We start from the raw sequence: 24,217 nt of genomic DNA, 5'->3' as shown, positions 1-24,217 counted from the left end.
GAGAACAGAAGAAGCTCCCAATGTCAAATTACACCACGTGATTCAGGAGGATGGTGGCTAGCGCTGATTATATTTTGCTCAAAATCGGTCAAAGGTCAAGGTCACAGTGAGGTCAAATATCCAAAACATTCGATTTTTGATGGTTTGGTACAGATAACTCGAATGGAAGAAGCTACCAATGTCAAGTTACATCATGTGATTCAGGAGGGTGATGGCTCGTGCTGATTAGATTTTGGTCAAAATTTGTCAAAGGTCAAGGCCACAGTGAGGTCAAACATCCAAAAAATGATAACTCGAGAATGGAAGAAGCTACCAATGTCAAATTACACCAGGTGATTCATGAGTGTGGTGGCTAGCACTGATTAGATTTTGCTCAAAATCGGTCAAAGCTCAAGGTCACAGTGAGGTCAAACATCTAAAACATTCGATTTTTGATGGTTTGGTGCAGAATCATCGTAGAAACTTCTGCTTTGTGTCGCTACCTTCTCCAGAGACAACTTTTATTAGACAAGGTCAGAGGTCAAGTTGACGATTTCGTAAGTACCAGTCTATGACTGCTTGTTTGTTTGTTTGTTTGTTGGCACGATAACTCGAGAACAGAAGAAGCTCCCAATGTCAAATTACACCACGTGATTCAGGAGGATGGTGGCTAGCGCTGATTATATTTTGCTCAAAATCGGTCAAAGGTCAAGGTCACAGTGAGGTCAAATATCCAAAACATTCGATTTTTGATGGTTTGGTACAGATAACTCGAACGGAAGAAGCTACCAATGTCAAATTACATCATGTGATTCAGGAGGGTGATGGCTCGTGCTGTTTAGATTTTGGTCAAAATCTGTCAAAGGTCAAGGTCACAGTGAGGTCAAACATCCAAAAACTGATATCTCGAGAATGGAAGAAGCTACCAATGTCAAATTATACCACGTGATTCAGGAGGGTGATGGCTTGCGCTGCTTAGATTTTGGTCAAAATCGGTCTAAGGTCAAGGTCACAGTGAGGTCAAACATCCAAAAAAATGATAACTCGAGAAGGAAAGAAGCTACCAATGTCAAATTACACCAAGTGATTCAGGAGGGTGATGGCTTGCGCTGCTTAGATTTTGGTCAAAATCGGTCTAAGGTCAAGGTCACAGTGAGGTCAAACATTCGATTTATGATGGTTTGGAATCATCATAGAAACTTCTGGTTTGCTTCGCTACCTTCTCTAGAGACAGCTTTTATTGGACAAGGTCAGAGGTCAAGTTGACGATTTCATTAGTCCCAGTCTATGACTGCTTGTTTGTTTGTTTGTTTGTTTGTTTGTTTGTTTGTAGGCACGATAAATCAAGAACGGAAGAAGCTACCAATGTCAAATTACACCACTTTATTCAAGAGTGTGATGGCTCGTGCTGATTAGATTTTGGTCAAAATCGGTCAAAGGTCAAGGTCACAGTGAGGTCAAACATCCAAAAAAATGATAACTCGAGAAGGAAAGAAGCTACCAATGTCAAATTACACCAAGTGATTCAGGAGGGTGATGGCTTGCGCTGCTTAGATTTTGGTCAAAATCGGTCTAAGGTCAAGGTCACAGTGAGGTCAAACATTCGATTTATGATGGTTTGGAATCATCATAGAAACTTCTGGTTTGCTTCGCTACCTTCTCTAGAGACAGCTTTTATTGGACAAGGTCAGAGGTCAAGTTGACGATTTTATTAGTCCCAGTCTATGACTGCTTGTTTGTTTGTTTGTTTCTTTGTTTTTGTTTTTACTTTTACAAGAGGTTATATAATTGTTGGATGTATTTGAAGTAGATTATGATGGCGTTTTGAATTATTGGATTGCATTAAAAAGAGTTATATCCATCTGGAAATCAAATCATGTTTGCTGTGTGTGAGTTGTCAAAGGTGACTCATAAAAAGATGATTAACACTCTACTTTTTCCTCAAATTTGCATTTTTCTTCAGTAAAGATGATATACCATTTCAGAAATTTAAAGAAATGCTTCAAAAGCATTTTGAAGGATCCTTTGGCAGAAAGCAGAAAGGATCCTTTGGATTCAAATCCAAAGGATCCTTGATAAATTTGTGAATACTTTGGAATCTTGATTAAAGGTGAAGCAATAAATCCCATCCACGTTTTATCAGTGATGTTGTGCTTCAAGAAAAAATCCCCAAACATAACAATGTCCTTGTGTTTTTATCCAATACATTTTATGAGAGAATGAAATGAAGGATATAAAACCTTACCTGCCAGAGGTTGAGATCATATTTGTTGGCACATGTACTATTTTTAAATGGCCCGTATCCATAAACACAGGCGTCGAGGTCATGCAGTGCATGTGCAATAACATAAACTGCCATATAAGTCGTATAACCAAACTGGTTCTCTGAAACATCTGTAAATTTTGATTCAGTCTCAGGTGCTATATCATTCCTTGTGCACTGTTTCATATTCATCCTTGCTGTGTTTAAGGAGCAATTAAAAGACGACTCCCAAATGTTCTGAATAAATTTGTCGTATGAAGGAAAGTTTTTATTGCAATTCTGGCTTGCTTGGAATTTCATATTTGTTTTAAGACTGAAACTTGAAGTTACTCGATCACTGACATACTTAAATATATGGTTTCTGAAATGGGGAATCGATTGTTCATCAAGACAATTATTGTAAATGTAATTTTCACCAAAATCATTTGAATGACAAGTGATGTTTTCACAATTATTTTTGCATTCTGTATGAAAAAACATTTTATGTGATGATGATTTGCAGTTTTCAAGCGTTTGTGTTGACATTATTTTGACACTTGGGAATGTATTGGCTGCCAGTGGCACATTAGGTTTGATTGCTGTTAAAAATGAAGAAAGACCTGGAATGAAACCCGATCGCATTTCAAATCCAAAGGATCCTTGATAAATTTGTGAATACTTTGGAATCTTGATTAAAGGTGAAGCAATAAACCCCATCCACGTTTTATCAGTGATGTTGTGCTTCAAGAAAAAATCCCCAAACATAACAATGTCCTTGTATTGCCACAACAAGAAAATTATCTTTGCTGCTGTGCTTTTCAAAATGGAACCTGCATGAGAAATTACATTTTCATTTCGGGTTATAGTTTAGGATTCAAAATATGATGGTAATTTATGTCATCAAACCTATGGGTGGCTTCGTTGAACAAATTCCAAAAGGGCTCATGATGCATATGGCAGTGTAGTTAATACCCTCTTCAGTATGAATAAGCCCCTACCATACTCCTTATGTTTTTTTTCAAGTACAATGCCCCTATAATTCAACTTCCAGTGAAGAATCATCATTGTCAGGCTGGCGTCTGTTGTTGCCTTCACCATCTGAAGTTGAAAACAGAAAGATAAACCAGCATCTTGTAATCTCAAATCTTATTTTGACATCTTGACAAAAGATGTTTTTGTGCAATTGCTGAGAATATCATGGTGAATGCAACATAATAACCCATTACAAGAATGGAACAGGGTCAGTGATTTTTTTTTTGGCTGCTGGCATCACCACAGTTGTAAAAACTCAGCTGCACATCCTGGAAATTGCACAGTGTGGGAGAATGTAGTTTTATCACAATGCATGTTAATGCTCGAGGGTATTGAGCTAATTTACTTCAGTATCATTAAATGAATTATGTGCCATGACTTTTAGGGTCCGGTGATATTTCTATATCGCGATTATATCGATATACCGGTATTGGAATTCTGACTTTACTGGCATTGCAAAAAAAAAATCGATATTAAAAAACCCAGTATATCACCAACAAATCAAAGAAAGGTGTTTACAATCTTTAAATACCGTACATGATGTAAACAGCTTTGATGCACTTGGCATCTTGGCTGAACATGGAACAGGAACTGTAAAATGTATGATGTCAACAGGAAGTAAGTACAGTGTGTTTTAACTTTTAACCCTCAGCATTGAATGACCCATACAAGAAATCGCGTTTTTATTTGCCCTCGTGGCTGGTTTTAAAACAATTGCCAATTGGTTATTACCCTGCACTCGTGAAGCGAAAAGCTGGGTTAGACATTCAGTTGGAGGAAAATGGAATCACCTTAAAATGTGACAAGTTCCACCTCATGCTGGATGAGATTGAATATGTTGGGTTTGTTACTTCAGCAGCAGGGATTTTGCCTATGAAACAGAAGCTTGAAGCAATCCAATAGGCAGTGGCTCCCGAAAACATGGGAGAATTGCAGTCATTTATTGGCCTCGCAAACTTCCGTCGTTTTGTTCCTGATTTCACCGGAATCATGTCACCTTTGTAGAGACTTCTGAAAAAAGAGGCAAAATTGAAATTGGGCAAAGCCAAAGGTGATTCATTCAAAAAAAATATTAAGGCTGTTTTGTGCTCAAGCCGCATGCTATGCCATTACAACCCAAATGCTGGTTTTATTCTTCAAATGGATGCGTCCTCCATGGGTGTGAGGGCAGTTTTATTTCAACCCAGTCAAGAGGGTGTGTTGGAGCTGGTGGCCAATGCATTGAGAACTCTGATTGATGCAGAAAAAAATTACTCCCAAATTGAGAAGGAGTCTTTGGGAATGGTGTTTGGTGTGACAAAGTTTCGACAATACCTTCTTGGGAGACACTTCACATTAATGATGGATCATGAACTTCTGGTATCTCTGTTTAATGAGCACAAACCAGTGTCACAGTTGGCATCAGCAAGGATCAAGAGGTAGTCTTTACTGTTGATAGCTTATGACTACACCATACAATTCATCAAGGGCAAGGAAAATGTTTATGTAGATTATCTTTTGCGAAAACCCTTACATGCTTACAGGGTCATCCTCCACATCCAGAACAAGTGACTGTTGAAGTACTCTTGGTGAAAAATGATGAGATCGTGTTAGCTGACGTCATCACAGCTGAAACAAAGAAAGATCCAATTCTCAGCAAGGTACTTCATTTCACAAAACATGGGTGGAATGAGACTCCCGAAGATAGGATTCATCCTTATCACAACAAAAGACTGGAACTCTTTGTGGAAAACGACATCATACTGTGGGATTCTCATGTGGTTATTCCCATATCCCAACAGCAGATTTTACATTCTGAACATTCAAGCATGGTTAAAATGAAAAAAATGGCCAAGAGATACCTATTGTGGCCAAACATCAACAAAGACATTGTAAATAACGTGAAATTGTGTGTAATGTGTCAGGAGAATGGGAAAGCTCCACATGGGAGCCAGCCACAATCATGGCCTTGGCATGCTGGACCCTGGAAACGGCTTCCTTTAGACCTTGCTGGGCCTTCCATGGGGAAATTTTTTTTTTACTTGTGGATGCTTATTCAAAGTACCTGGAAATAATTCCTTTGATGAACATTACTGCCACCAACATTATTAAAAACCTTTCATCATGTTTTCAGTGTTTTGGCCTGCCGGAGCACCTCTTGCTCGACAATCGCAGCCAACTTGTCAGTGCCGTGTTCCAGGAGTTTCTCACGGCAAATGACATTAAACATACCCTGACTGCCCTAGGGCTCCCTGCTCCAAATGGTTTGGCAGAACGCTATGTCGATCATTTTACGAAAAATAATGTCCAAAATCGGAAATACCAGAGAGGCTTTACAAACCAAGCTGGACAGATTCTTATTGACATACAGAGCCACATCTTTGTTTGGGAAATCACCTTCAGAACTCTTAATGAACAGACAACTGAGAATAAGGTTCAGCGTGCTCAGAGCAACCTAAACTAAACAACAAGTGAAAGTGTTCCAAGATAACCTTGAACTTTCTCCAAAGTTCCATGAAGGTCAACTTGTGTTTGCCCGGAACTTTGAAAAAGGTCCACACTGGGTTACTGGGTCAGTCATTCGGGTCATTAGTCCGAGGAACTATGATGTTCAAGTGAGTGGTATTGCATAGAAGAGACATGAAGAGCAGCTGCGTCCACGGTTTGTGATCACTTCTTCATATTTACAACCTGATGGTGTGACGGGCCCACCAGACCATTCACCGCCAGAAATACTTGAATCCCAGTCTCCAACTCATTCTATTGGGAGTGGAGGACAAGCAATACCTATTCAAGTTCCACCAACTGTTGGACGAGCTGTTCCTTTCGATCAGCTTGTTTATGACCCGGAGCTTTCTCCACCATCTGAAAAATCACTGGCTGCTGGCCTTCATGTTGATGAGCACATGCTTTCTCCACCATCTGAACAAACAAGATTGGGCGAGGAGATTTCTGGTGCGAGAAAGGAAGAAAACTCGAAGATTAATTGAAGCATGCTAAACCTGTGCATTTGCCAGCGAACGGTTAATTGATAAAGTGTCTCTTAGGACTCCGGAAATCATACAACTGAGTTGTTCTTATTCTAGCTCGTGAAATTTTAAACTTCTCAGTCATGATTTTGAAAGATTTTGAAGGATTGCGACATTAGATAGATGGGAAACGTATTTTAGTTAGTGTGATGTTTTATTGTTTGGTTCTTGATGAATGAGTACTCAGAACCCAAATTATTAAACTAAGGGATTGCTTAAGTTTTCAAAAGGGGGGCAGTTCCTATGTCTGATGTATGCTTTCGAATAGCGTGATCCATTGGTATCAGGGTTGATAAGGTGATTATGGGGTAGTGGCGGAGTTGCAATGCACATGCGCTAGAAGAGCTGGCCTTATGGAGAATAAACTCGTTTACTTCACAGACTGGTGGTGATTCCTGAGTCTACAGACTTAGCAATTTGCTCAGGTGACACACTACCTTGGTAGGGCCAGGATGTAGCAACTGACTGACTGTGTAGGTTTTAACTTTAAAACTCAGCAGCGTACGAGCGATCACGTTTTCCATTGTCATAGCAGCTGTTTCTAAAGCAGTTGGTTATGTTAATATGAACCGGGTTTGCTTCAGAATCGTTCGGAGTTTGTCTTTGTGAGTTTCAAAGCTGATAACACGATTTCCGAGCCGTTTGCCACATGAACATGTTTTCTAAATAGCAGAGCCAATTTTTGGTTTTACTCATCACATGACGATTGGCAGTTGTTTAATAATAATAATAATGTTTATTCACATCTTGAAATGTCTGTAATGCAATGTTGTTTGAAAAAAATCATTCATTGAAATACCCCCAAAACAATGTGAAAGCTACTCAAGGTTTTTGGGTTGTATACAGTACATACTGAACTCGGTAATCACACTGGCTCCAATCTGCCGATTACCGGAAAATTGCCTATATTGGCCAAACGTGAGTGAGTGTGTGTGTGTGTGTGTGTGTGTGTGTGTGTGTGTGTGTGTGTGTGTGTGTGTGTGTGTGTGTGTGTGTGTGTGTGTGTGTGTGTGTGTGTGTGTGTGTGTTCGATCATTAAGCATAACGTATCATTCCCTTTGCGAATCACACCTCGACCCCTCACCACAGTGCTATCTTTTATTCCTCCTCCTCCCCCCTTTCTCTGTCTCTCTGTCTCTCTCTCTTTCTCTCTCTCTCTCTTCCGTCTTCAACCCCCCCTTAATAACCATGTCAGTGAAGCAATGGGTTGTATTTGCTGGTAAATAATATTCCTCGTGTTTTTTTTTTTTGGACACAATATCAAGGCTCGTATGAGAGCTATCATGCAGAACGTACAACAAGGGGAGCAGGAAACAAGAGGAGCGGGAAAGGGAAGGAAAAAAACAGTGGGGAACAGAAACAAGAGATATGCGGAAGGGAGAGGATGGGGCAGAGTACACAGGGTTTAAAAGATGGACACTACAGGTACTTTCTGGTCCTTACGTGACAGGGACTTTCAGGAAGGAAAGCATGGAATTTGAACTAGGTGGGTTTGGGGTGGATTAGTAGGGGTAGAATAAATTGTGGTTTTGGATGGGGGAAGATAAGAGATGGTGGTGAACGATTTGTTAGCTTGGTTAGTTTGGAACAGCTTGGTTTGGAAGGCCTGGAGGGAAGAGTGGGATTGAAGCGAGTGTTGGAGTTGTGGGAAAAAAAGAAGAATTAAAGAGTGAAGATGAGCAGTGATTCTTGATTTTGGTAGTTTTACCAGAAGGGAGTTGCTGAAGGGAACTCGAGTACCCTGTGGAAATATTAGGGGGGGGGGGTATATATCAGACAGAACAGGGGGAGGTGAGGCCAGAGAGGAGATGGTAGAAGACACAAAGAACACTGACCTGCCTATGGTGAGAGACTGAGAGACCCAATGAATCAGCCTCATTGCAGGGGATACCAATCATCTTAAATGTCTTGGTTTCCACAGCGTGAAGCAGAGAAAGGTGCGAAGTTGGAGCACAAGCACAGAGGGGAGAGCAGTACTACATCAGGTTGTGAATGAAAGCTCTGTATGTGGTCAGGAGCTCAGGTGTGTCAAGGAAGGACTTTGTACGATGGAGGCTGCCCAGTTGGTGACTGGCTTTGGAGGCCAGCTTGGAAATGTGACTTTCCCAGGAAAGATCATGGCAGATATTGAGACTCAGAATCTTGACTGAAAGGACTTCTTCAAGAAGATTGTTGAGAAAGCAGGTGTGTGTGTTTGTGTGTGTGTGTGTGTGTGTGTGTGTGTGTGTGTGTGTGTGTGTGTGTGTGTGTGTGTGTGTGTGTGTGTGTGTGTGTCGGGGGGGGGGTTCCAGTCAGTCCTTTTGGAGAGACAGAGTGAGAGTGGGAGATTTGTCAGGATTGAAAGATATGTTCCACGTGTTGGGCAAGTTTGTGATTTTATCCAGGTCTGCAGAGAGTGAAGAGGTTGCTGCTTGACGATCTGAGGGATGACAGAGGGACGGCAGAGGGTGGAGTCATCAGCAAAGAGACAAGGATGATTTTCCAGAGAGTTAGAAAGATCATTGATGAAAAACAGAAAAAGGAACAGGTCCTAGAACACTGCTTTGAAGAACTCTAGCCTGGACAGGAAGAGGGGATGAGAGAACTCCATCAAGGGCCACACTTTGGCTGCAACAGGAGAGGACGTCTGTGAGCCATGAGTGGAGATGTCCTTCGATAAAATATGAAGAGAGTTTGGTGAGCAGAGCAGGGTGCCAGATGGTAGAGAAAGCACGTGATATGTCTCGGGAGATGGATCTGATTTCAGGGCTGGCATTGAGAAACTCCATCCATTGTTTGGAGAGCAGAAGCAGCATATCCAGGAAAGACAGACCTGGTCTGAATCAAAATTGATCATTGGAAATCAAGACATTGGAGAAGAGGAAGGATTTAATATCTCAAGTGGTGATGGATTCCACAACCTTGCTGATGATTGGGAGAAGGCTGTTGCAGGGATCTGCTTTTGCAACTTTTGTTATGCATAGTGGTAATGTTTGCTGATTTCCAATCAGATGGCAGATTACCTTGAGCAAACGAGAGGGTGAATATAACTGAGAGAGGGTGAGCAAGAGCAACAGAGCAGGTTTTTAGGACACATGGGCTGACGCCATCATCACCAGTTGCAGAATCTGAGTCGAGACTTGAAGGCAAACTCTCCCCCTTGTCAGGAGAAAAGCAAACAGAGTCCAGGAACAGGTGGGTGTGGCTGGGTAAGGTGGGTATAGAAAGCAATGGGTTTGGGAGAAAAGGTTTGAAGCAAACGCGGAGTTTAGGCATTCAGCCTTTTCATGTGCAGTGTCAACTGTGTTTCCATTTGAGGTAAGGGAGGGGATATAGTTGGAACATACACCAGAAACAGACTTAAGTTGACACCCCCAGGGTTTGGAGGTAGGAGACAGGTTTGAGAGTTCAGACTTGATATGAGAAAGATGTTTTTTTCTGACATTCCTGAGAGTGAACACAAACTTGCTCTGAGTTTTGAGGAAGGAAATGAGATTGCCCTCAGTTGGGTTTGCTTTCCATGAGGCCAAGGCAAGTTGTTTGAGGACAACTGTCTCGCCACAAGCTTCAGTGCACCATGGGCAGGAGGAAGTATAGGACAACTAAAGATGAGATGGGATAAATCTGGGCATGATACAGAGCAAGTTTCGTTGAAGGAATTCCCAGGATGAGTTGATGTCGAAGGAAGTAGAGATGGGAGACCAGTCTGGAAGTTTAATGGCTGCTTGAAGTAGCTGCCAGTCGGCCTGAGTGAAATGCAGAAGTTGAGGGTGCTAAGGTGGTTCTCAAATAACATTCAGAGCGATGTCTACTTTGAGAAGCATGTAGTCAGATGAATTGATTGGAGACGAGGAAGAACAGCAGGTATTTTCAGGGAAATTGGACAAAATCTGATCCAGAAGAGATCTCAACATTGGTTGAGATCCAGTTTAGGAATTGACAGATTGTGTCAGTCCCAATGAGTCACAGAAGTCTTTTGCCTCTGTGCCATGGAAGGTGAGAGAGTTAATCACACCCATCCAACTGGCATGATTACCATTTAAGTCACCATTTACGAGGAAGAGAGAGTTAGGATGAGCGGATATAAGTTGGTCCATGTTTTTGGAGATCGAGATGTAAATTGAGCCATCTTCATTTGGTGGACAGTACAGCACACATATAAGTATGAGATGGAGTGGAGGGAAGCCGCAGCCAGAGGTATTCCTGGGGGTGTGGGGGAGAGAGGGCAGTGCATCGTGACTGAGTAATAGCTTTTGATGAAGAGAGCAACTCTACCGCCAGGACGAGGCTCAGGTCTGTAAAACCTGAAGAGAGTAACCAGAGAGAGATACTTGCGAGTCAGAGACATCTTGAAGGAGGAAAGTTTCTGTTAAGCAGATTGTATGGTTTGTCAGTGGCAACTAGTATGGAAATATCTGTCAGGTTTGAGCAAAGTCCCTGGATGTTTGAGCTCCACACTGTTAAGGAAGAGGGAGGGAGGAGGTTTTGGGTGCAGGGGAGGGGAGGATAGGTTGATTGTAGGATGAGAGAGGAATGGGGGGAGGGGGGTAAGGAGAGTTTTGGAAAGAGTGTGGGGGGTTGCAGAAGATCTGGAGGGAAGAGTGGGATTGAAGAGTGTGGGAGTTTTTTCCAAAGGTGGGAAAAGAGGAATGACAAGTGAAGGTGAGCAGTGCTTCTTGATTTTGGTAGCTTTTTCAGAAGGCGGTTGCTGGTGGACCTTGATTGCCTGCAGAAATATGGGGGGGGGCTCTTCCTTAACAGATGAGAAGGAGAAAAGGCCAAGTGTTGATGGGTTGCGGTACTTTGGGGAGTCATATGAGAGGGGGCGGAGGCAGTTAAAGAATGGAGGAGGTGGAGTGATTAGTGGGTGGGGGAAGGAGGAAGCTTTGTGAATGTGAAGGGGGGTGGGAGAACTTTGGGAATGTGGCGTGAAGGGGAAGATTGGAAAGAGAAAGTTGAGGTGGGAGTTGTTAAGAGAGGTGTGAGGGAAGGTTGGGGGATTGTGAAGATTGCTTTGAGAGGGATGGGAGACGCTGAGAGCAGGCACGGCCAACGTGCAGGATGGTGATATTAGAGGTGGGCATAGGGGAAGGATTAGACTTGTTAGAGGTATGATGAAGAAGGGAGCAAACAGGGGGAGGTACAAGATTTGAGCGGTTTGTAAGAGGGTTAGTTGTGCTTACAGGAAGGAAGGAGCATGTTTGTGGTGATGAGCAGTGTACTGATTGAAAGAGTGAGATATCTGTTTGGTTAGAATGGAGCCACATTGTGTAATGTTTCATTCAGTAATTTTTTTATTTTCAATAATCATCTTCTGTTAAAATTCACTTCATGGAAGTAAACTTGTGGTGTTTTGTGTTCTCTCGTCCTATACTTACTTATTGATTCGAGATCTTTATCTTCATAATGTTGAGGCAATATTTCCTGGAAGCCAATACATATACCTGTATGTTCCACATCAGCCATAAAAATAGACATGGCATCCCAAATATATGAATCTTCTACTGCCAGGATACCCACATATGTCCAGCCAAAGTGTTTTACCAAGTGAGCAAATGCATTTCCCCAATACAATAGACTGTGGTATGTTCGGAGAAAGGAAGGAAACATCTTCTTATCACTCAAGCACTTGCAGCCAGCACCGTAGCTCACCTGTAATTTAAACCGTTTTGCAATGTTTTAGTTTAATTTACATAACTTGAAAACTTTATTAATTGTTCACCTCCTTCCCTCTTTGCATTTTTTATATCAGTTTGTCACCGTCCTCCCAGCCACCACCACAACATCAACCCTTACTCTTCAGCTTCTCTCACTCACACACACACACACATACACACACACACACACACACACACACACACACACACACACACACACACACACACACACACACGGATAATTATTGTGGAACACAATGAAACGGAAGAGCAAGAAACAAGAAGGAAACTGAAGAAGTAAAGAGCAAAATGGAGTCATCAAGAGGAACCTGGATAGGATTTGGTTTCAGCTGCTACTCCACAACCCTCAAAACCATCCAGGTACAGTCAAGCGAGCCTCACAGAAAAATTTCTGCAATAATTTAATTCTCCTTCGACAGATAGATACTGAAGGTGATAAATAGAGGAAAAGAGATGAAAGAGAAGAAAAAGCGAGAATTAGATTGAATAAAGAGAATTGTGAAAAATTGGCCACACCCCGTCCCGATGAAATGAGTTAAACGAATCTACATGTTGGAAAAAGTGAATAACAACCCAATTTTGCATATGTTTCTGATGAGGAAAATATGAAAACCTCCGTGTAGGTTGTCTTAAAAATTATTTTTAGAAGGGGGTCTGCATGAAGGTGGCTCTTCACAATTAGTATTACCCCAGGGACCATTCTGGCTCTTGGCCGCCATGGCCACACATTTCACTTCTCCAACCCCCCTCCCCCCTGCTCACACTGCATGTGTAGCACCCCCACTCACCCCAACCACACCACATGTCTTGTTCTCCACCCCCATAGGACCTGCCCTGCTTCCCCGTCCCCTGCCATGTGTCCTGTCCCCTCCTTCTCCTACCACATGCCCTGTTCTCCTTCCCACTGCACCACATCCTGCTCTACCTCCCCCGTCACCCTTCCCACTACCACACCACTTCCCATGTCCCACTGCCCCTTCACCACCATTAATCTGACCAGGTCCTCATACCGTCATTTCCACTTCACCACAGTGTTGTCCATCATTATTTGAGGTCTCCATTGTAATTATTATGATCTCTCCATTCAAGTTGTTGTGTCTGCTCTGGACATTGTTGTGGGCCAAATTTACGAAATATGTTTAGCGAATGTCTTGCTCACACACACCTAACCCTTAAACACTGACAAAATTATTGTCGTATGCACGCAGCTAATCTAACAATGAAACAGCAATTTACGAAGGGAGATAAACATCCGATTAGTTGTGCACATTTAAACAGCCGATTAGCCTGTGAAACACCACACATATCTCCAACGTCCAATTGAAATGATGCACATGCATGGAATCGCAGCACCACAGACAATTGTTGGAGGGGCCTCAGCACATTGCTCGTCATCATAGGTTGATGCAGGTCATCATGCATGCACTCGATTCAGCAGCCAACAAAATTATTCCTTCGAGAGCCTGTAACTCTGGAAAAATATTTATATTATCAGACTTCTCCAGAAGATTGCATCTGGCTTTGAACATTCTCGATGCACGTTGGCAATCTGCCCTATTCCTCTGCTCTTCTGCCTCCTCTTAATCAGTTAATTCAAGCAAACGTCCCATGCAACCTACCAGTTGTATAAGCCTTGTAATGCTTGCTTCAAGGCCTTAAACACACTCTTAAACGTGCCCTCAACGACATTTACAAGTTTCTTTATTATTTTGGCACTTGCGATTTGGTTTTGATGTGCATTGGATAATCACTCTTCAGCGATTGTCGACGAACTTTGAATGGGTGATCATTGAACGATTAGTGATTCTGCACTTGTCTAACTCTTCAAATGATTTTCGGAAATCCAGCTCATTATGTTTATCTGTGTGGTTTACCATCTACCCATTGATGATCTGAACAACTCTATTTCCTCAATCATAGATAACTCGTAATCACCCATCCTAGCTCTATGTTTCCCATCAGTGGTGATGTCAACTGTGTCCGTAACAACTGGCTGGGTGTTCACTCGAGAAAAACCAGCCCTGTTATTGAAGCAAAGGCCTTTTGCAGTTCTGTGGGTTTGACACAATCTGTAATTATCTCAAAGAAAACATCCACTGGTACGTCCTCCTTCCTGTAGAGAGTAACGACTTATTTGCCATGCAATCTCTCTTGTTCCTCTTCTGATTCATTGGCTCTTTTAATCACTTTCTTGTCAATCCCCATATCGATCTGGCTATTGTAAGGGAGCAACCTCAGTGATGCAGGAAATGGCTGTTTGCACAGGTCAACTGGCAGGGTATTCAATATGCTCTCTCAGTAAGCAATCCTTTCTTCGACTTTCGTATCCATCATCTTGACCTGGGTACATTGAATCCTGTGGGGAGGCAATTGCAGTCAAGCAGCTTGCTCTCAGCAATGAAAGCCAACCCAACTGCGGGTAATTTTCTTTCATTGTGTAAAGCTCGCAACAACTGTGTCAACCCTGAGGAATGCCAGAGAACATCAACTTGCAAATCTCAAGGCTGAACTCTTCAATGTGTCTCCTTTCTCCAAATCCTCCTCGCACCAGGTCGTCTGTATCTTGTATTTGTTCCCACTCTATCCCGTTCCTCTCCTTAAATGGCAATATTGCAGACTCTGCCTGAGATAAGACATTGTCTAATCTCATGTATCCAACCCAACTTTATCCCCATCTTTCACCGATTTACCTTCTGTCCACTGGACTCTGTGTCCTCATCTGAAAATGTGGAGAAAGTTCTGTCCAGCCTTAACCTTACTTCAGCAATGGCCCATTTAGCATCCCTACCCTTGTTCTCAAATCCTGCATTTACATTCTTGCTGCCCCATTATCTGCCACATTCAGTCTGTCTTTCTTTTTTTTGACAACTATTTTACATCAAAGTAAGCAAACATCACCTATGTGCATAAGAAGGGTGTAAAATTGACATTACCAACTATAGGCCAGTTAGTTTGCTTCGAATTGCAAGCAAGGTCATGAAATCCATCATCCTGCCAAATCCCACACTCTCACAATGTATCTCCAAAAGGACCATCTGGAACCCCCCCCCACCCTCCTCACCATCTCCTTTCTCAACAATCCTCGTGAAGTCCTTTCATTCAAGCTTCGATTTCTCTCTATCTGCCATGATCTTTAATGGGAAATTCACATTTCCAAGACGGCCTCCAAAGTTAGTCGCCGACTGGGCACTCTCCATCGTACAAAGTCCTTCCTTGGCACACCTGACCTCCTGATGATATACAAGGCTTTCATCCACAGCCTGGTGGAATACTGCTCTCCCCTCTGGGCTGATGCTCCCACATCTCACCTTTCTTGGCTTCACGCTGTGGAAACCAAGGCATTTGGGATCATTGGTATCTCCCGCAATGAGGCTGAGTCTTTGGGTCTCACACTCTCTCACCGCAGGCAGGTCGGTGGTCTTTCTGTCTTCTGCCATCTCCTCTCTGGCTTCGCCCCCCTCTCTATCTGCAATATGTCCCCCCCCCCATATTTCTGCAGGCGCTCAAGGTCCGCCAGCAACCCCCTTCTGATAAAGCTACCAAAATCAAGAAACACTACTCACCTTCACTTGTCATTCCTCCTTTGCCCACCTTTGGAACAAACTCCCACACTCTTCAATCACACTCTTCCCTCCAGATCTTCAAAACAGCTGTTCACCACCAGAACTTTTCTTCCCCCATCCAAAAGCATGATCTTTTCTACCCCCATTAATCCACCAAAAACTCACCTCGTTAAAATTCCCTGCTTTCCTTCCTGAAAGTCCCTGTCATGTAAGGACATGAAATTCCCTATCGTGTACATCTGGTTTACCCTGTGTACTTTGTCCCATCCTTTTCCCTTCCACATATCTCCTCTTGTCTCTATTCCCCACTGTTTTGTCCTTCCCTCTCCTGCCCCTCTTGTCTCCTGCTCTGCTCCCCTTGTACATTCTTTGTGTTAGCTCTCATGTGAGCCTCGACATTGTCTACAACAACAACAAAAAAATTGCTTCTGATGTTATCTTTCCTGTTTTCAAAGAACCTGATGTCTGACCATCAGTTTGGATTCCATCACAGTCACTTACATCGGACCATGCTTCTGCTCCTCCAACAGCAGTTGGAGATCCTCAATCTCGGACCAGAGGTTAGACTGTTCGGACCATTTCCCTGGACATATCTTGGCATTTGACACTCCTGCTTTGTTTACCAAGCTCTCTTCTTGTGGCATTGAGGGTCACTTTCATTCCCAGATTTCATGACTTCCTCAACATGTTGCCATGAATGGAATCCACTCCTTCCCTTTCCCAGTTACTTAAGACAGAGTTTTGGGCCCAGTCTTGTTACTAATATATATTAATGTGATGACATAATGATGAGTGGTGAAGAGAACGATGAGGAAATTCTTCATAATCTTTCATGCCAGAATTTTTTTAATTCACTGCAATTTTAGAAAAGTTAGGGCATTGTAGTTGATGCAGAATGCAATTTTTTATTCACATCATTTTGTTGAAATTCTTCAACTTCACACATTCTGAAGCACGATAATAAAAAGAGAGATTATCACCTGAGGAAAATTAAAAAGACCAAGCATAGTGCTCAACAGTAATGTTAGTTTTGAAACAAAAGTTCCAATTGCAACCTTTGGTAAACAGAAATTCTTGGAATTTTGACCTGTATCAAATTTATCTTCCAAAAATAACAGTCCATGTGCTGTAACCAAGGGAATTGCAAAACAAGAGTCATATATATCATATCCTAATGTCATGTTTGGTAGAAGTGTGTTATTCTTATTTATTTCTTCAATTGCAAATACCATTGTCATTGCCCATTGCAGGGCTTCAGCACGTAACCTGCAAAACAGCAAAGATTGAGCACTTTTTAAGACCAAAATTTAAATATCACAGATAAAAATGATTATCAAAAATTAAAAATACTTTGTGTTACACTCAGCTATGGGTATCTCAAAGGTCAAAAATAACATGAATATTCCAGAAAAATTGAGCAGACACCTATTTTTCAAAACATGCAGTTTGAATTTTTATTGACAGCTATCGAGGCTTACAAAATTGGTGAAGTCATGGGAGTGAGAGGCTGACATATCAGATGGAAGCTTATAGATAAAGGAGAGCAAATTTTCACAGTATGTAAGGACACATGAGCAGACAAGAAAAACCTACAAATAGAGAGTTGAGAATATATATATTTTTAACTAATTTGGAATGTCACTTGCGAAGACATTGCATTCGTCAGACATCTCATAAAAAATAAATCTAAGTTTTGAACTTTTTCCTGTTCCAGGAAGCTGCAATCTAGTTTGGCTCACAAATTACACCTACATTCTTTGACACAGTCCCTTGCCATTACATATGGACTATAAAGGAATGATAACTTGAGGAAAATTTTAGCTCTCATACGAGCCTCGACAAGGTATACAAAAAAAAAGAGGGAGAAAGACAACATTGGTTGCTCATCCGGCAGGTTATCAGTCGAATAATATTCGAACAACGACTCATGAGCATAAATATTGTCTGATATCATTCCATTGGAGAATCAAAATTGAGTCCCTACTGTATATTAATGACGTGCACTCCAGCAATGATACCTGGCAATGCCTGGTGCTGTTCTAATCCTTTTGGAATTTTGAAATAATTTATTTTGTGGGGCGTAAAACATTTCCCTACACCCTTTAACTAATGGGTTCGGGGATCATTTAATATTACTTTTCATATCAATATAAAGGCTAAGGCACTATATATAGAGAGATGAAAAAAAATCCAGTCATTTTTTTTCAAAATCACAAAAAAAAAATCCTGAAACACTCTCTTCATTCACTGATGAACCTCTGAAGGTTTGATAAAGATCCGTTTGGCCATATCTGAGAAAAATGACGATATAGCCAAAAAAATCTCTCTTGTAGAGATTAGAAACCCTCTTTCACACGTGTGGTACTCGTTACTGCATCATAATGCACTAATCATCTGATCCAAATCCATCAAAGATGGTGATTGTAATACTCATAGTGAAATACTCATTATTCACCTCTCCATTGAAAATAATTGTCATGCCACAGTAATAGTTACAGATATGACAGGAGTAATTGGGTTTAGTTTATACTAGTTATTTCTATGGTGCATGTTCAGCATAAGCATACTTAATAAGTGTATGACAGGCAGTGTCAAGTTAGTTTTAGTGAAATTCCTTTCGTCTCCCCTCCCAAAATGTTTGCTTCTGCACAACCATTTCCCCCAACTTGGTGTTTTATGTGGTTTTTCCCCATTGTGGTCTGTGATTACATGTTTTCACATTAATATATAATGGCAGTGCAAAATTACATGTGGCCTCTACATGGCCCTGGATATTGTGAGGGGTGGTCATGTGCCATAAGTGCACCACTGCTTCTTAACCACACCTGGTGACAAAAGCACACAACTGCCCCTCAACCACGCCTGGATCCACAAGCATGCGACTGCCCCTCATGTGAATGGAGGCACAGATAATATCAGGAACGTCCATGTGACTGGCATGGGCCTGATTGTCCTTTACAATCAGCCTCCAGTAAGGTGTGGAACCCCCCCCCCCCAGAGAGTTGGCCAAAGGACATGCAACAGGTGGTCCAAAGCACCGCCCCTCCGGGAAATGATAAAACTCCGTTATAGGTGGGAATAGCTTTCTTCCCTCTTGGTTCCTCTCGCACTCTTGGTTCCTGCACATGCTCTCTGGCAAAGATCTCTATCTCTCTGCATCACTGTGGTAACAAGGATACATGAGGAACCTTGGTGCAGAAGGAGGCTATCGGCTCATCATGCCTGCACTGCATCAACTCAAGTATCAACATATTCAAGCTACTGACCCTCCACACTAGCCAATATCCTCATACACCTCTATCTAATGCATCCAGGCACTTATCTAATTCCCATTTAAAATTATCCACCCCATCTGCTGCCACTACCTTTCCGGGGAAACAATTCCATGTATTAGCCACTCTCCGACTGAAAGACCTTTGCCTTTAAACTGTCCTATCATCATGTTGACCCTCAAGCTACGACCCCTGGTTCTTACACTGTCCACTCTGCTAAAAAAAAACTGCACTGCACTGATATTGTCCACAATCTTCATTATCTTAAACACCTCTATCAGACCCCCTGCAATAGTCTCTTTTCCAATGCCTTCTTCCTTCAAACGCTCCTCATTAATACCATAGATCGATGCTGTATCCACTCTATGGCAGCTATGTCCTTCCTCAGATGCAGTGACAAAAACTGTACCCAACATTCTAGATGAGGCTTCACTGAATTTCAATACAGTGTTAACACCACATCTTTTGATTTATAATTTATAGCCCTAGGAATGCAACCTAAACCCTGTTCACTTTACCTGGAGCTGCCTGGTCCTGTGCTTACTTTCCATATGTATTACCACCTTCAGGTAAGCCTCGTGTTGGATTAGTGATTAGGGTGGCTGGCTTAGGGTCCTGAGTTTGAGCCCCGTTGGCTTAACAGCAGGTGGGGTTGATAGCCTGTCATCCTTCCGAGGTCGGTGAAATGAGTACCAGTGTGCTGTTAGAGGGGCACAGCATCAGTGGCACATTCGTGCTTCCAAGAAATGTTAGCTACCCCAGCAGCCAAGCTGCTATACGCAAGAATAGAACAAAACCACCTTCAGATCCTTCTCTGATGTGACATGATCCAAGTCAATCAGCAGCGTCAGGGAGGGACGTCACGTTGTTGTTGTTGTTGTTGTTGTTGTTGTTGTTGTTGTTGTTGTTGTTGTTGTTGTTGTTGTTGGTTTTGGTGATTTTTCCCCATTCTTGACAATACTTCGCTTGTGCCTCGTTTGTGGCTTAAACACACTTTTCCTTTTCTTAAACCCTCTTTATTTCCCTCGTATAAGTACAAAGCATTTCCCTCAAAAACGCACATCAAACAATGACAACTTCAGCTCCACATACTGACGTACTTTATCAATATTTCTAGCTACTCGAACACAGCCGACGTTAAAATACACATTTTATAACTGCACTAAAGTAATATCTACCACCTCCCAAGAAACATAACAGTATCTCGACTTTCCTGAATCTGATCACCACCCACTCTGCTATCACCTTTACCGCCAAGCATTGTGTCACCTGCAAATTTAGAAACCTGACTCTTAACATTACAATCCAAATCATTGATGGAAATTATGAATAATTCTTCTTGCAGCCAGACATGCTGACAAACACTTTACTTCCTGAAACTATGCCAGTTTCCAATCCAGTTCACCGCCCAAGCAGTCACTGTAAAAGCCCTCACTTTGGCTAACAACCTCCTTTGGGGTACCTTATCAAATGCCTTCTGAAGGTCAAGTTATACTTTGTCTCATAAACTGCATGTCCCACATGCATCCAATCAGAAACTACTTTGTAAAATTCAAATACATTTGTGAAACATCTTCCGGTTCTGGGTTTGCAGCAATGGCAGGTTGTCGCAGGGGTCTCTGCCAACTTTCTCAAAGTTGTTTCTGGTGATGTTTTAACTGTTTATTTTCTCACCTACATGTTTCTGTATGTTCCTAGCTCAGTTTTGTTTCAAAAATCATGCTATTTTGTGAGTTTCTGTCGACCCTGTCTTAACGGGTTCCTTGAGGACTACCCATCCTTCCGCTCTAAGTGTATGATCGTATTTATTTGTATTCTCTCCCTATCACCTTCAATTCCTATTTTCCCCATTATCCAAATGTCTCCCATCCCTCCCAACTAAACACTCTGTTTCTTGTCTTAAATTTAAATGAAAAAAAACACAAAAAACCTACCATACCCACAAGTTCCGATCCTTCTCCTTCTTCTTCATCTTCACTTCTTCTTCTTCTTCCTCCTGCCGGCGAAACATCTTTCTTCTACTTGAGCAGACCCTCTCTCACAATAACCTTCACAATTTCTTCCCACAACCTTCCATTCTCCAATTTTATCTAACTCTTCAAAAATCCATCAAAAAATAATAATTTTCTTTGTATCCTTTCTATCTTCACAGCTCCTGTAACCACGTGTCTCTCTCTCCCCTCCTCCTGGTATTTTTCATCCATCCATTAGCTTCACTCTGCATTTACTGTCACAAATTCACCATACACCTCCACCTTCAACCTTCCCTTTTCCGATTGTTAAGCAATCCATATTTAAAATAAATAAATAATAAAATTCACTTAAATTAAGAAAACTAAATAAAATTCACAAATAAATAAATTCACTTTTGACTTTTCACCTTCCATTGCCACGTGCTTCTCCCACAACCACACAATCTGTTTCCACCCTCTGTGATTACCGATCCAAATTCATCATTCACCTCACGATTGTTCTTCAACCTTTCCATGACCTAATCTGATGAAAACTCAATCTCAAAAAAAAAAATAATAATAATAATAATAATAAAAACGATCTCTTATAATGCTTAATCTTCCGCTTTCACACGTGTGGTACTCATTACTGCATGATGATGCACTAATCTTCTCCTACTTCAACATACTGCTCTCAATTTGACCTTTCCTTCATACCTTGCCCCAAAAATCCAACTGTTACAGCGTTTCTTCTCTCCATTCTCTGAATTCGCCATCATTGCGTCCATCAAGAAATGTCCTTAATCGCATTTCTGACCTAAAAAAAATTAAATTACCCAAGTTTGCTATGAATGTTCGCTTTCCATCAACCATTCTTTTTTTCCAAATTCATTGCCAACTCACCCCTCTCACCCCTCCCCTCAAAGCAGCCATCACACTATTCTCCTTCCAAGCTTCCCTCTCACCTTTCTCAAAAACTCCCCCCTCACCTTTCCCCCTCAACTCTCCGCACTCAAGCTTCTCCCACCATTATCCGCACTCACTCATCCCTCTCAAAGTTGCCTCCCCTCACATCCACAAAGCTGCCTTTTTCCCCTGCCCTCTCACCTCCATGTCATCACTGCACCTCATCAAATCCTCAACTGCCTTCTACCCCTCTCTTGCCCCCCTCTCCCAAGCACTCTTTGAACAACTCTCCTTACCTCCCCTCTCCTCCCTTGTCCTACCCTCCTCCTCCCCTCCCATCCCCTGCACCCAAAGCCTCCTCAACTCGCTCCTCATTTACAGTGTGGAGCTCAAATATCCAAGGTCTTTTCTCATACCTTTCAGATCTTTCCATACAGCCACTGACAAAACAGACATAATCTACTGAACAGAAACTTTCCTCGCTCAAGGCGTCCCTGTCTCCCAAATCTCTCCCTGGTTATTTCCTACTCCGGTATGATAGACTAGAGCCTCATCCTGGTGGAGGAATTGCTCTCTTCATCAAAGACTCCATGGCTCACTCTCCGTGCACTGCCCTCACTCCCCCAAACCTCCAGGAACACCTCTGGCAACGGCTTCCCCTCCACTCCCACTTCATGCTTATATATGTACTGTACCATCCACCAAACAGTGATGACTCCATTTACACCGAAAACAGCTTCTCATCTATCTTCTCATCTATCTTCTCATCTGAACTCTCTCTTCTTCATATGTGGTGACTTCATTTGTCATCATGCCAGTTGGTGAGGTGTGGGTACCTCTCTCACCTGTCATGGCACCTCAGCAAAAGCTTTCTGTGACTCATTGGGACTGACTCAATCGGTCAATTTCCTGACCTAGATCGCAATCAATGGTACGTATCTCTTCTGGATCTGATTTTGACAAATTTCCCTGAAAATATCCGCTGTTCTTTCTCTGCCCCAATTGGTTCTTCTGACCACATGTTTGACAGAGTGGACATCTCTCTGTCTGTTATCAGAGAACCACCTCAGTGCCGTTGAGTCTGGCATTTCACTCAAACCGACTGGCAGGTCTTTAATGAGCCATCAAACTTCTTGACTGGTCTCCCATTGCTACTTTCTCCAACATCAACTCATCCTGGGAATTCATTCAAATAAACTTGCTCTCCCTCTTGAAACAGATTTATCCGCTCTCATCTTCAGTTGTCCTACCCTTACAACTGCCCATGGTTCACTGAAGCTTGTGGCGAGGTAGTTGTCCTGAAACAACTTGCCTTTGCCTCATGGAGAGAAAAACCAACTGAGGGTAATCTCAGTTCCTTCCATAAAGCTCGGAGCAAGTGTGTATCTACCCTTAGGAGAGCCAGAAAACAACATCTTTTGCAGCTCTAGTCTGAACTCTCAAACCTGTCTTCCTCATCCAAATCCTGGTAGTGTCTAATCAAATCTGTTTCTGGTGTATGTTCCCCCTCCATCCCCTTGATTACCTCAAATGGCCGCACTGCTGATTCCGCACGTGAAAGGGCTGAATGCCTAAACTCCGTGTTGGCATTAAAATCTTGTGTCCGAAACCCATTGCTTTCCATACCCACATGCCCAGTGACACCCAACTGTTCCTGGACTCTGTGTCCTTTTCCTCTGCCAAAGTGGAGAGCTTGCTTTCAAACCTCGACTGAGATTCTGCAACCGGTCCAAACGGCATCAGCCCACTTGTCCTAAAAACCTGCTCCTCTGCTCTTGCTCACCATCTCTCTGTTCTCATTTCACACTCGCACACTCTCATTTTCTCAAGGTCATCTGCCATCTACTTGCAAATCAGCAAACATTAATGCCCTGCACAAAAAGGTGCTAAAACAGATCCCTGCAACTACAGACCAATCAGACTTCTCCCAAGCATCAGCAAGGTTATGGAATCCATCATCGCTTCAGACATAAAATCCTTCCTCTTCTCCAATGGCTTGATTTCCGATCATCAATTTAGTTTCATTCCAGGTCACTCTACCCGAGATAGGTTGCTCTGCTCTCCCAACAATGGATGGAGGTCCTCGATGCCAGACATGAAATCGGAGCCATATCCCGAGACATATTGCATGCTTTTGACAGTCTGGAACCCTGCACTGCTAACCAAACTCTTCCTATGGTAGAAAAGGCCATCTCCACTCATGGCTCGCAGACTTCATCTTCTGTCGCAATCATCCTGTAGCCCTAAATGGAGTTCTTTCATCCCCTCTTCCTGTCCAGGCTGGAGTTCCTCAGCAGCATTCTGGGCCCTGTTCTTTTTCTGGTTTTTATAAATGATCTCTACGACTCTCCAGAAAATCCTCTTTATCTCTTTGCTGATGACTCCACCCTCTGCCGTACCATCTGTCGTCCCTCAGACTGGCATTGAGTAGCTTCTTCGCTCTCTGAAGATCTGGGTAAAATCACAAACTGGTCCAAAACGTGGAACATGTCTTTCAATCCTGACAAATCTCACACTCTAACTTTGTCTCTCCATAAGGACAATTTGGAACACCCCCCCCCCCATCCACTTTCTCAATCATCCTCTGGAAGATGTCTTGTCTTTCA

At 42.4% G+C, this 24,217-nt stretch overlaps 1 protein-coding gene across 1 annotated transcript in view; it reads right to left on the bottom strand.

Moving 5' to 3' along the window:
- LOC147034948 (vomeronasal type-2 receptor 1-like) overlaps window positions 1–24,217 on the bottom strand; it is a 134,863-nt gene that overhangs the window by 95,030 nt on the left and 15,616 nt on the right. Inside the window, exons 2-3 of the mRNA XM_085859897.1 lie at window positions 16,426–16,747; window positions 2,225–2,419 (exon numbers count right to left, since the gene is read on the bottom strand). Coding sequence (XP_085716023.1) covers window positions 2,225–2,419; window positions 16,426–16,747 — 517 coding nt within the window. The remainder of the gene's footprint in view (window positions 1–2,224; window positions 2,420–16,425; window positions 16,748–24,217) is intronic.

Source organism: Eptatretus burgeri, chromosome 1 (genome assembly GCF_056783735.1).
Source record: "Eptatretus burgeri isolate ZD-2024b chromosome 1, Ebu_testis_v1, whole genome shotgun sequence".
Taxonomy (NCBI): domain Eukaryota; kingdom Metazoa; phylum Chordata; class Myxini; order Myxiniformes; family Myxinidae; genus Eptatretus; species Eptatretus burgeri.
Note: the sequence above shows the minus strand (reverse complement) of the source record. Positions and strands in the feature narration are given on the sequence as shown.